We start from the raw sequence: 13,946 nt of genomic DNA on the forward strand, positions 1-13,946 counted from the left end.
AAAGCCCATGGTTAGCCTCCCATCGCCATTCATGTGGTGTGTCCCACCTGACTTAATGAATCTGGCTGATTTGCCACAGGGCATAACGAATCACACAAATACACAATCACTTGATATAACCAGCTTTCGAGAAAATATATCAATGTGTAAAAAGTTCGAGACATTAGGAGGGTCAGTAATTGTGTATCAAGCGTCACACGATGCCAGAGTATAAAAAACTCCAATTACGCTGTCCACCACGCATTCAAAACCACATACTTTCAATGAGAAGGTCGACAAAAACATCAAATTCCATAAACCAAAACGAAGATCAGACATTTACAGCAATTCCAAACCATCAAACACCTCAGATGATATCCTAAACACTTAAACCATAGTAACAACCTTCAAAGACCAAGAAATTACAATCATGCCACCACGAATCGCCCTCCAAAAAAAAAACCCTATTTCAAGAGCTGGTGAATTTCGTGACGGCCTTCGTCCCTTCAGAGACGGCGTGCTTGGCGAGCTCACCAGGGAGGACGAGACGAACGGATGTCTGGATCTCCCTCGATGTGATCGTGGGTTTCTTGTTGTAGCGGGCCAGCCTCGACGATTCCTGGGCCAGCTTCTCGAAGATGTCGTTGATGAAGCTGTTCATGATCCCCATGGCCTTGCCGGAGATCCCAATGTCGGGATGAACCTGCTTCAAGACCTTGAAGATGTAGATCTTGTAAGTTTCAGCGTGCTTCTTAGATCTCTTCTTCTTCTTGTCTCCGGATGCTCCTTCCTTTGGAAGCCTCTTCTCTGCTTTTGGCTTCTTTTCTGCAGGAGCTTTCTCCGCCTTCTTTTCTTCTGCTGGCTTCTTCTCAGCTGGCTTCTTCTCGGCCTTGGGCGCCATTGGAGAGAAACAGAGGGGCAAGATCGTAAATTTGAGGAAGGGTTTGGGAGAGTAGAGGAGAGCGATCGGATATGAGATGAGGGGATGGAAAGCTTTATGTAGGAGAGGGAAATGGGGATTATTGGTGGGTTCGGTTTGACGCGGATTGCTGAGCTGGAGTAAGTTTTCGGCGTTGGATTTGATAATTCGGGAGCGGGTATTGACGGCTACGATGTGGTTGTAGCTTTTTCAACAGGTGAAGGGTGTTCGGGATTTGTGCTTGCAGATTGTGAAAGCAACCCGTGGTTGGGACATAAATACTAAAATGCCGTTCACTTTGATACGAGTTTCAACATGGATTACCTACCGACGGCTCGCTACTCCGTAGGCCCTGCCATGATATATGTGTTAAATCAATGCCGTCCATCCATTTTAGGGTATGATCCCAAAAATGAAATAGATACAAATTTCAAGTCGACCACACCACAAGAAAACAGTGGTGACTGAACCGCCACCATTAAAAACTTCCTACGGCCCACTGTAATGTTTATTTTCCATCACCAAGACATGGATGAAGGGAAACCACAAATATCATCTTCATTCAAAACCTTTGTGGGCCCAAGAAGCTTTTAACGGTGGGCATTCAATCACCACTGTTTCCTGTTGCGTCGCGCAAATGAGATTTGGATCTACCTCATTTTTCAGCCCTAAAACCATCTGAAAATATTAATTGACGGCGTGGATAAGACACATATATCATGATGGCCCAAAGAGCACCGTCCAGGGAAGCGGATTGGCTGGTGTACCACACACCAGCTATATAGCTGATGTAATGATGTCAGCAAGTTCTGTGGTTCCATCACGAGGTATGTGTTATATCCAAACCGTCTATCCATTTTCCGAGCTAGTCCTAAGGCTTGAGATGAAAAACAAAGACATCTAATATCTAACGATCAAGTGGACCACACTGCAAAAAGCAGTTGGGGATTGAACGTCTACCAATATTAAATTTGTTTTTTCCTCTTCGTCCAGGTCTTTGACCTTACGAACAGATTGGATGGAAAATAAACGTTATGGTGGGCATTATGAAATTTTTAACGGTGGAAATCATTATCTCCACTGCTATTTGTGGTGTGGTCCAGTTGATCTTTGTATATGATTCATTTTTTGGATGGTACTCTAAAATGAACTCGAAAACTGGATAAACGGTGTGGATATAATAAATACATCATTTTAGGGCCCATGTAACTTTGATCTCCTTTGAACGGTTCGTACCACTCGGAGCCCGAGGAGCGTTAGCAGCGCTCGTCTTCGCACGACGCGTACCTACATCAGCTATATAACTGGTGTGTGGTACACCAGCCAATCCGCTTCCACCGTCCAGTGGCTACTGCTTGCTCACAGCGTCAGTAGGCAATCCGCGCTCTTGAATTGTCCATGTAAAATCTGCTCCGTCCATCAGTGTCGCCAGCTTATGTTACGTTAAGAACGCAAAAATGACCCACATCCAATTTTCTAAGTGGGCCACACCATAAGAAACACTGGGAATTAAAACGCTCACCATTGAAACTTTCCTGAGATCACCCTCATGTTTAAATTCCATCCAAACCGTTCATAAGGTGAATTCCATCAGGATGAGAGAAAAACGTAAATATAAGCCTGATCAGTTACTTCTGGTGGCCCATCAAGGTTCCAACGGTGAACATGATCCGGTAGCACTCATGGACGGAGTGGATTTCACACTGAAAATTCAGTCGACCCCAGAGGGCATTGTGTTGCTGTTGTAAGCGACACGTGTCCCATCAGTTTTGTTTCACTGGCCAAATTCAATCGACGATCTTAACCGCCGAACACATTTTGTGGGGATGCGGTTTGCCTACTGACACGGTCTACTGGACGGTGCTATGTGGGAACTACCAAGATTTATGTGCTTCATCCATACCATCCATTTATTTTAACAGGTCGTTTTAGTGCATGAGACCAAAAATGAGTTCGACCAACATATCATGTGGACCACACCATTGGAAACGGTGGTGATTGAACACCCACCGTTAAAAACTTCTTACGGGCCACAAAAGTTTTTAACGGTGAGTGTTCAATTACGACCGTTTTATTATGACATGGTCCACCTGGTATCCAGATCAGCCTCATTTTTGGACTCATGCCTTCAGATAATAATTCAAAATGGATGAACGGCGTGTATGAAACACATGCATCATTTGGGGGCTCATGGAGAGAACTGTTCCAAACCTTCCATTTTGTAGACTACCGTGTAAAAGCCTCACTGACAAGATGATTCAATAAAACGTGAATTTGACCTTAGTTTTTCTAGCCATCTGGGATGGTTGTAAATACCTAGATTTTTTTAATTCACATGCAATTCATGAATGGTTTTAAAAATAATAAATAATAGATTGGTCAAGTTCTCTTGTTCCTGTGGTAGACTGTCGGGAGTTTCAACACCTGGTCAAGGGTTGAGTACTTGTAAATAATTGTAATGTTTAGTAAAAAAAATTTACAAAAATTATAGTACAACTATGAGTAGATTTGTCACCAGGTCATAGAGCCCAACAAGATACCTTGATTTCAATAATGTTGATAGATGTAGAGTAATTAGGGTCGAATACTTGTTTCTGTTAATTGTGAAATTAGTTGGCACCACAAGAAATCTTAAGGTTTAACTTATTCCGAAAATGGTCCGCTTAACGAAATTAGGTCTATATTGCACGTTCGTGGTCTGCTAAATTTGAAACTATAGAAAAATGTATGTATAATCGGGCTTGATATTCATCAGAGATATTGGGCCGAAATTGCATTTAGGATCATCCAACTTGGGCTCATAAGCCAAGAGTGTGAAATGTGCGAATGCCTCATGAGATAACGTGGACTTAAAATAAATGTTCACCCTCCATTCCTTGCCTAAGTTGTGGCTTTTAGATTGTTAGATGGTAATCAAATTTAGGACACTAGTATACATTATTACCCTACAGACATCCATATAATTACAACTTCGATCGACGTTCAGTGACTGTCGAACTAAATTATGACATTACTCATTGATCAGTAGGTTTGATCATCGGATGGTTGTATTCAAATATAGATCTCCTAAGGGGACACATATCCCATGACTTAGATTAACACGTACGCCACCCGGTGGGTCCCAATGGTTGAAAATGACCTCCCGTAGAATTAATATAATAAATACTTGGCCTTTGGAGCCATTTGCATTCATTCTGGCACTATAAATAGTTTACTATTTTGCATCCCCTTTCCCCTTATGAATTTTGTGCCTTAATCTTTGAAAAGAGAGAGAGAAAGAGGAGAAGAATAAGAAGAAGAAGAGTGAGAGAGGGAGATCGATTATGTGAGGGTTTATCCTTCCCCTCTTTGATCGAAGTACTAGCCGTCCCCGGATCCTTCATCGAAGTACATTCAGCGTCAATTGAAGGTAAGGGTTAAGTCATACTTATAAGTGTAAATCACTTAAGTTGAATTTTTTTCAAATCTTATAATTATTTATATGATTGTTTAGGTTCCAGAGATCTTTCCCTAAAACCCTAACCTTATGAGTGCTCTAAGTCGGGCGAACTATCACAATGTGTGAACCATTTCCTTCTAGGTTTCCTTTTATTAACTCATGATAACCTCAGATAATGAATATATGTTGTAATTAGAATTTAGTGTGCTAATATTGCTAGACTTACTTCATTTTTAAAAATCTTATTGTTGCTCGCTTTTGATAGTCAACATGTTTAATAAAAGGCCTCAATGAATGAAATGCTTGAATTGAAGGCTTGGACACTAAATTGATAGGTTGCTTAATGTTTACCTAGAATGTTTTAGTTAACAAATATTTATGCTTGACTTACCCTGTTATTTTACAAATTGTTAAATATCGGCTAATGATTAGAATTGCGATTCTTATGAAATCGTCTTTACAAAATGTTTAAGCCAAGGAGTGACCTGCATTGGGTTGGCCACTCAGGCTTATTCAATCTATTAATATTGAACACGGACGACGAGCAGTAGCTAGACTATGTAGGATTCTTCGCACTCAATGTCGGTTGCATTGGGATTCTCTCTTGTCAATCAGATCAATATAATGCATAGCTGATCATACTGTGTTCATAATGTGTGATAACGCTCGATTGAATGTAGAATACTACTGTTTCCCTTGAATGAATCTACTTATAACTGTTAGCACTACGATCCTATAAGACTCATGAGCTGAGCATGATGATATGGGATACCATGTTTGAGTTGTCGGCCTACGTTAGGGTGACGAGTCTCCTCGTAGTGACTATTAATTAATGATGAAAGCAACCTTCCTATCGTATGTGATTGAATAGGGTGACAAACCCAAAAATGAATCAAGGGACATGGGTGAGTAATCACTATGCCCACTACGAGCCTCGTGATCCGGATGAGGCTCGTGATATAATAGTGATACCCTAGCTTCCACATTATGCTAAATGAATAAGACCTAATAACTACTTGGCTAATCATGCATATCATTCGCACTTATTGTAATGTTGCTGACAAGCCACATTAAATTAGGATAGGTAGGACACGGGGCTTACACGTGTGATAAGGGAGTGACATTTGCGAAATAAGCGTTAAAGTCATTTGTTGAGGGAATGTTGGATTATAAGGCTCATGCGTCATTCCATTATAACATTCATGCACCTAAAAAGATTAGATATGAAGTATTTTTTACCTACACTAATTGAGTTGATAACATGTCGAAGTTAGAATAAATGGAACTATTGAGTTGATCATTCACTCCTACTCTAAGACAGTATTTTAAAACACCAACAAACATTGTTGTAAATGCAAGGGTTACTAAAGCAGACACATACATGGACCAGGATGAGTTCTCCTACTTTCAGTTATCTAATGGACAGTTATAGTCGAGTCGTTGCTCAGTTGGATTTGGCGGATATTCTTTTGTTGGATAGACTTTAAACTTAACACATTTTCTATTTATTTTGAAACCATATATATTGGACCCTAGATGTAGACCATATGCTCTAAATGAATGTACATTGTATATTTTGATATTGTTACTTGCTTTAGATACATTTTCTATGATTACTCAGATATCAGGTTAAAAGTATAGTAAATTCACACTTTCACAAAGTATAAGTGACACCCGGAATATCAGGAGTCGAGTACGTGCTCATCCCCTGAAATTTGGGGCATTACAATCATCCTAACTATCCATATTAAAGTCCATCACTGAAATGGTTGGTGTCTGTTAGATTGTTATGATATTTTCATGGTATCCTACTAAATGTGTGGTGGATATGCTCTACATGGGTACTCGATTGTATAGTTATAGTGTTTCTCTTAATTCAATCAAACTAGGCCACTTGTGTGAGCAAGGGCCTGGATTTGATGCACATGTGTGAATAAGATGTGCGAGCGTGTCAGAGTCTGTCTGACTCAAGGGTTGATTGAATTGTTGGTATCCCCTTCACCGAGACGGACAGACTGAAGAATAGACATAAGATCCAAAGTCCTTTTGTCCACCGATATTGCACTTCACTCTGGCGATTTGTGAAAGATAATGAAGTTAATCCTTTTGAATGAGTTCTTTTTATCTTGTGACAATAGATATGAGTCTACGGACTTAAGGATTTTTTTTGTTTTAGCGTGATTCACTACTAAAGTTCAACAGCAAATTAATAGAGAAAAAAAAAAAAAAGCTGAAAGTGTTCTTCTATTAATGATTTTCATAATAATGATACTCACGATCGACTTGGAGAAACAACGATCCGTTTGTTGCCCAATTAGGACCGAGCTTCGTAGAGGGATGGTCGTGATGTGTGTGATGGATGTCTATTCGTCACTTGATCAGAATGACATCATGGCAAGACAACCGATGGAGGGTGCATCTTTAACAATTTATTCATTGCTCGATCGAAATCAGGCTTCGTGGCGAGATGGTTGGTGAGGTGACATCCTGCTTGTGGTCTCAATCACAACTGAGCACATGGTGAAATGGTCATGAATCGATTATCCATTCGCTATCTGGTATGGGCCAGGCTTCGTGGCGAGATGACCGGTGGAATCATCTGCTATGTAGTAGGAAAACCCGACAACCTTGCATTCGAAACCGAGCGATCTTCATTGCGATCCATTGGGATGTTGTGGATGAAGAGTGGAGGGATAAACTAATAACTAAAATTAACTACAAGCCCCATGTTCTTAACAATGATGGGTCTAAACTAAAATAAATAAATAAAAAGATAAACATTCATAGTGAATAGGAAAATAAAGATGTGCTTGGTTGTAATGGTGTGAGGACTGGAGCTCTTTGTAGAATGTTGTTTGTATGGTTTTCAACATCGTGAAAGATCTGGACAATCGGTTATGGAAATCTCATTTATCCTTCCACATAAGTGTGGCCTATTGCATATGGCTACGTGTTCAAAAGATATGTCTTGCATACATTGGTTGAAATTCTCACGTCTTTGGACTCCTGTATTAGAAAGTTGTTGCGATCCTTAGGTCACTTGGCTTTGGCACTCGTAGATAATTGCTTTTAAGAAGGCTCTATCATTTAATACTAGATAAAGATTGCCTTTAATAGGATTCTGGTATTTAATATTGAGACTGAGACTTGCTTTAATGAGACTCTTTACTTTTATAGAGTGTAATAATGATACAAATTTAGCATTTAATGCTCTCTTTCTCTCTTATGTGCACATCTCTAACTCTTTCTCTTGAAGTTATCTACACCACACATGGCACGGCCGCCACATGGCATCTTTTGTATCGTTTGATCTGATCGCTCCAAATCATGTTAAACAACAATAGAAGGCACGACTAAGATTTTTCCCATCATCTAGCAAGTGATGCTAACACGTGGTTGTGGACGGTGGAGGGAGGATTTCCCAGGGGATGGGAGATCGGCTCACTTTTCCACAGGTTGCCTGACTCGGGGGCTTTCGTTTGGGGAAAAGAGGGTGTTATATTTTACCCGAGTCACTATTAACCAATTATTTCGATCCTACAATCTGTTAGACCCTGTAGAAATGCTTAGGACAGAGAATCCAAAGATCCTTAACCATAAGATGACTCTTGAGTTTGTGTTCCACAAATTCTGAGTAAAATAGATCGCATTACAAAGAAGGAAGGTGTTAGGCACCCTCTCCACATGTATAAATGTACGGTCTTTACTTCGCAAGATCTGACTAATTTCTAAGGAATATGATTAGTTCTCGCGTACAAAAAATGTAATACAATGCAATGGCAATGATGACTAATCGATCTGAATTTACGATGTGCAAGATCTAATTATATCAACAAGCCACAAAGCATATGTCCAAAATGATCGAGTGCAAGATGCAATGTACGTAGAAATGTGATGTATGAAATTTTCGATGTTGTATTGATGCTTATGATAAAATGACAGCTAACTAACTATGGTTTATGGTGGGAAAGCTCTGATTATTTCGACAAGCCACGGAGAATACACCCGTTAGTTAGATATGAAAAAATGATGAAATACAATATGTATGAAAAAATGATGGCTAACTAGCTAAGGTTTCTAGTGGCCCTGCTCCGATTATATCGGTAAGCCACAGAGCATACGCCTGCCAGTAAGACACGAGAAAATGATGAAATGCAATGTAGTGATGATGTATATGAGGAGCAAGGGAGTTGATGTATACGAGAAAATGATGAAATGCTAATGCTTTGATTTGACGAAACTAATTGAAAATTGAATGATTGGATTGATTTAAGTATTTATATATGGTTACTTTGCATTTTAATTGCCTAAATTAAGATGACCTAGTGTTGGATCATGTAGATGTAAGTCAGGGAATTTGATGGATGGTGCATTTGGAGATTCGAGTCTTAAAAATGGTGATATATATTTTTATTTACCTAACAAGGTGATTGAAATCCTTTTTTTTTTTTAAGTCTCTCTGATGATGTAATGGCCCACTTTGAAAATCCACGGATAGATGGTGTAATCGATGGACAAAAAGTGTTCTTAATGGTTAGATTAATACATGATTTAGTTTGTACTTGATCTTGAGGTTGATTACATGATTTGTATTATTCCATAGTTAAGATGAAGATTGTTTTTGTTGGTTTAAGACAGAAATCGATGGATTGGTTTATCATTATACCTGGATCGATAAAAGTTGTTCAAGTACGTTATCACATGCCTCAATGAGTGGATTTAGATCGTGGGTTGAATAATCATTAATGGTGTAGTCCTACGTCAATATGTCAATGGTCAATCAAGGGAAGATTGATCTTGAGTCAGAAGGTTAAGATGGGTGAATTGTGAGTGATCAAGCAATGTGTAAGTTATAGGTTATATGTGTTCTCACATGCAATCATGTTAAATTTGATTTAAATGGTAACACCCGAGTACCGAAAAGTATGGTGTGTTACACTCATCCCAAGAAAGAATCGGAAGAAGGAAAAGAGGGGAGCAAAGACAAGAGCATCCATGAAGAATTCACGGCACCCCTAAACATCGGGGAGCACCTCGATCGAATGCAGGAGGAGTTGGCAAAAGTCTAAGCCAACGTGACTGAAGTTAAGGCCAAGCTGGTCGACATCGAGGAAAAACAGGAGTGATGGAACCAAAAGATCTATCGTACAATAAGGCCATATTGTGCTGTGTCCAGAAAGAGGGAACGCCGCCTCCATCGCTTGAGTCATAAGATCAGTAGATCCTAGGCTATAGTCATTTGAATTTTGTCTAGAGGCAGAGTGGTGTATGATGGATATTTGTGTTTTAGGGTTGTGCTAGTTTTGGGGTGAAATTAGTTCCCCAAAAATTTTATTCCATTGTCTTTCCGTTTTACTAGCAATGTGTGTATGGAGACAATGTAGCAAATGACCTTTTAATATAAATGAAATTGTTTTTACTTTTGGTTTGCTCATGCAATAGTGTATATGTGTAGAATTAGAATAGAAGATGTAACAATAAATGTGTAGCATACCTGTGTGTCTGATGATCGCCCCGTAACTAAATATAGGATATGCCACTTAAAGGCAGTCGCCACCTTCTCCGGCTCACTCATGGTGGGCTAGTTGAGGACAGCAACATGTTCCTGGGTGACCAAGTTGGCCCTAGTTCAGGCCTAGATTTCGAGGCCATTCACGAACAGTCGCAATCCGCTTTAGGGCAAAGCCACTTAGAGGTCCCATATACACAATCGGTCATTAGCGAGGGTTACGCGGCAAGGCCAAATCCACCTCCGATGGTTTACCAAAACCATGTTGCCCCACCTTCACCACTTGCACCTTAGGCCTCCTTAAGGTTAGACATGGTGGGGCTAATGTTGTTCTTGATGTAACAGCAGCAGCAGACCCTATCCACCCTAGTGGGCATGATTACCCAGGGTAAAACTGTCACCTCAAGTGCGACACCTGCAGCCCGAGCTCTGGCATTCAGAGAGGATAACCTCTTCGAGCGGTTATAAAAGCTAAGGCTAACGATATTCCTAGGAACTCATAACCCTCGGGAGCATTGGCTTCAGCATCTCCAAGATGATTCGGCCGAGGCTGAGTAGGTGGAGTTAGTCTCCTACGCTTTTGAGTAGGAGGTTGACTCGGGGTGGGATAGCGTCCTTAGGACAGTGCCAGAGACCTACGTATGGACCGGGATGACTTCGAGACCAGCTTCTATGACAAGTATTTTTCCCTCACTTACCAATGAGAGGAGATCCAGTTCAACTGGTTACGACAGGGCGGTATGTCCATAGCTGAGTATGAGAACAAATTCACCAAGTTCTCTCAATACGCGCCATCGATAGTGGCAGATGAGGCCTCCAGAATGAAGAGGTTCGAAGACGGGATATGGCCTAGGATACTGACCAAGATGTGTTGCTCCCATGCCACCTCCTACACCAACATGGTCGACATGGCACTCCGCTCGGAGAAGGATGGCGAACGGATAAACTGAGCTCGGTTCTAATCGGGGGGTCGGACAAGGACGAAACACTCCAATGCATTGCCATCCCACAGAGGCCCTAGTTTGATGCTCAATCGGTTTACACTCCACCACCTCTAGCATTGAGGCCAGGTCCCATAAGTACGATTCAAACCTACTCCTTCTGTGGCAAGATAGGCCACTTGATCACATATTACTTCATGAAGATGAGGGATAATCGTGCCGTTTTGGTCAATCCACTACAAGTGATGCACCCTTCGCAGCAGGCAGGCCGCCCTCCTTTACACCTGAATCATCTAAGTAGAGATTGGTTGCCACGAGTGCGAACAAAGTGCAACAAGCTAGGGTGCATGTGCTAATGGCAAAGTAACCAGTGACAATCGAGCCTCCCCCATCGGCATTCGAAGGTATGACATTCATCCAAGACATCCCTATATATTTGTAGATAGAAACGGGGGCCACTACATCATTTGTTTCAAATGGGCTTGTAAAATGCTTAAAGTTGGACACAATCACCATACCAAGTAAGGTAGTGCTATCTGCAACAGGGGAGAGTTCTAATACCAGTAAGTTGTGTCCCTACTGCCCCATCACCCCGAAGGGCAGGGAAGTCCTAATTGATTTATTAGTTGGGAGCATCTATCACTCCGACATCATCATTGATATGGATAGGCCGACCCCGATGGAAGCCGAAGTCAATTGTGACACTAGGGCAATCATTGTGCAAATAGAAGGGGAACCCCCTTTCAATTTTCTGGTAAAGGTGATATTCGAACACTGTGAATTTATTATGTTATTTGTGAGTAAAACTATGACTGACTAACATTATCTGAAACTTCGTTAGTGAACGAATACGAAGATGTTTTTCTACCCATATCGGGTCTGCCACCTCAACAAGAGTGTGAGTTTACTATCGACATCATGTCAAGTACGATGCTTGTCACACAACCATCATACCAAATAGTAACATCCTGGATTTTCATTGTTTTGGATTTCCAAAAATCCTTTTTAAAAAAATTGTGTAATTAACTTATAATGTCACTTACTGACCATTAGCACTCAATATTAGTTTAAACATGGGTGGAACCAGTAAAGAACCGCACAAGTCCGTTTAATCAACCATAGGAAGCCAACGAATCCGCCCGATCATTTGAACATCAAGTTTAGCCCCATGATTTACTTACATAGGGCCCAAATCTAACCGACTCATCGCTAACTAATCAAGACAATCATGAATAAAATAAAGATCTAACCGGGGCCAAGTCAGATAAGGCCCGGATCTTGAATAATAGACTAAATTAACCTCGTTACTCTTTTAGCCTAATTCTAGCTTAGTGAGGCGCCTATCCCCTAGCTTAGATTGACTTGTGCAACCTCCTATGGGCCCCGGTGGTTGAAAACTTCCCGTAGGGTTAATATAATGAAACTTAGCTTTTGGGGCCATTTGCACTCATTCTAACATTATAAATACCCCTTCAATTCACACCCCCTCTCCCTATACGATTTTTTTGTCCTAGACTTATAAAGGAGAGAGAGAGAGAGAGAGAGAGAGAGAGAGAGAGAGAGTTGTGTGAGAGAGGGAGATCAATTATGAGGGTTTGCTTCCCTCCCATTCAGTCAGAGATCTAGCCGCAATCAAACCCGTTTTAGATCTTTTTCACAAGCGATTGAAGGTAAATTTCGAGCCAAAATTTCCAAAATCTAAGTGTTTAAGGTTTAATATTCCAAATCCTTACAAAAGGCTTGTTTAAATTGTTTAGCTTTCAGTGATTCTTCCCAAAACCCTAACCCTAAGAGCAAACCTAACTCGAGCGAGCTAACGCAAGGTGTGGACTATTCTCGTTGTTTTTTGTTTATCAACCCTGGATGGTGATAGATTATGATTCGTTTTGATTTAAGAGAAATCTTTAAGTCAAGTATGCCCTATATGCTTTGTTATAAAAATCCATATTTTTGTTATTATCAGTAGCTCACATGTATGACAAAATGCATGCTCATTTTAATGGTTACTTTGTTGGTGATTGGTTAAGTTTTGTAAATGGCAATAGTAGATTTCAAGGTCGTTTAATGCATATACAACTTTGGGCTTATTCTTTGCATAATTTTTTTGTGTATTGAATGTGGACACCTGTAAATTCCAACCTACACTTGTCTTAAGATACATTGATTATTTGAACTAAATATTAAACCCCTGCAAATGTCAAATAAATACTATATTACTGATTTAATTGTATTCTATAAATCAAGCTATGATATAAAGAGGCCAAGCCATGCGTAACTTTGAAAATGGCGAATAGTCGGCAAATCTAGCCATCCCAACTCATGTGGCTCACCAGGCAGAACTTGGGTGATTAGCAATAGTTAAAACTATATGAATTGCTTGCACCCAATATTGGTCTGTCCAGGGTTCCCCTTAAATAATCAGATTAGCCCATTGCACGGCTCGATCGCATGTATGACTAATGTTGAGACACATTATGAAATCCAGAATACCTTGCCACAAACGAATGAGATTCATTCATGATCATTAGTGTGATACGATCTGACGAGACTTGAGGGCCGAACATGGTAGCATAGAATACTATGCTTAAGCTATTAGCTTACACTAAAGCGACATGCTTGTCACATTAACAAAACAATGGATAACAAGCCCACCATATTAGTGAAACATTATGTATTGAGACTCTTCATGGTGATCAACGAGCATGTAGGAAGGTCGTGACCCTATCACAATGATGACAGAGCATTTATGAAGGTCGTGACCCTATCACAATGATGATGGGTCGAGTGACGACCTTTGCCATAGCTATAGATGTCCCGGGTCAAGTGATGACCTTTGTCCTAGTCATAGATGTCCCTAAGCAATTAACCCTACTATAAATGAAACATAAACTGAAACAAGAGATGCTAGTGAAGAACCACCTAATGCCGCAACAAACAACATAATCTAAACAGAGACTTCGCAACTAATTATGCACATCATGACATTTGTTGGAGTGTGCTTCAAACCAACCATTGCACGTAAGTTAACATCCTCAATAGTACTATTACTAATCCTATGCCATACACAGGCATATCATATCATCCATGCATATGAATAATTCAATTCAAGACTTATGTTTTGAATAATTCAATTCAAGACTTTTTATGTTTTAATATGCC

At 40.3% G+C, this 13,946-nt stretch overlaps 1 protein-coding gene across 1 annotated transcript; it reads right to left on the reverse strand.

Annotated features, from left to right (window-relative positions):
• Nucleotides 1-272: 272 nt before the first annotated feature.
• LOC131252986 (histone H2B) lies at nt 273-963 on the reverse strand. The gene has a single exon (XM_058253803.1). The coding sequence runs from the start codon at nt 878-880 to the stop codon at nt 449-451; it is 432 nt and encodes a 143-aa protein (XP_058109786.1). The 5' UTR covers nt 881-963; the 3' UTR covers nt 273-448.
• Nucleotides 964-13,946: the final 12,983 nt, after the last annotated feature.

Source organism: Magnolia sinica, chromosome 8, assembly GCF_029962835.1.
Source record: "Magnolia sinica isolate HGM2019 chromosome 8, MsV1, whole genome shotgun sequence".
Classification (NCBI taxonomy): Eukaryota; Viridiplantae; Streptophyta; class Magnoliopsida; order Magnoliales; family Magnoliaceae; genus Magnolia; species Magnolia sinica.

Bases quoted from the DNA above. Each gene is read 5' to 3' on its own strand.
- LOC131252986 (XM_058253803.1), bottom strand. From the start codon at position 880: ATGGCGCCCAAGGCCGAGAAGAAGCCAGCTGAGAAGAAGCCAGCAGAA.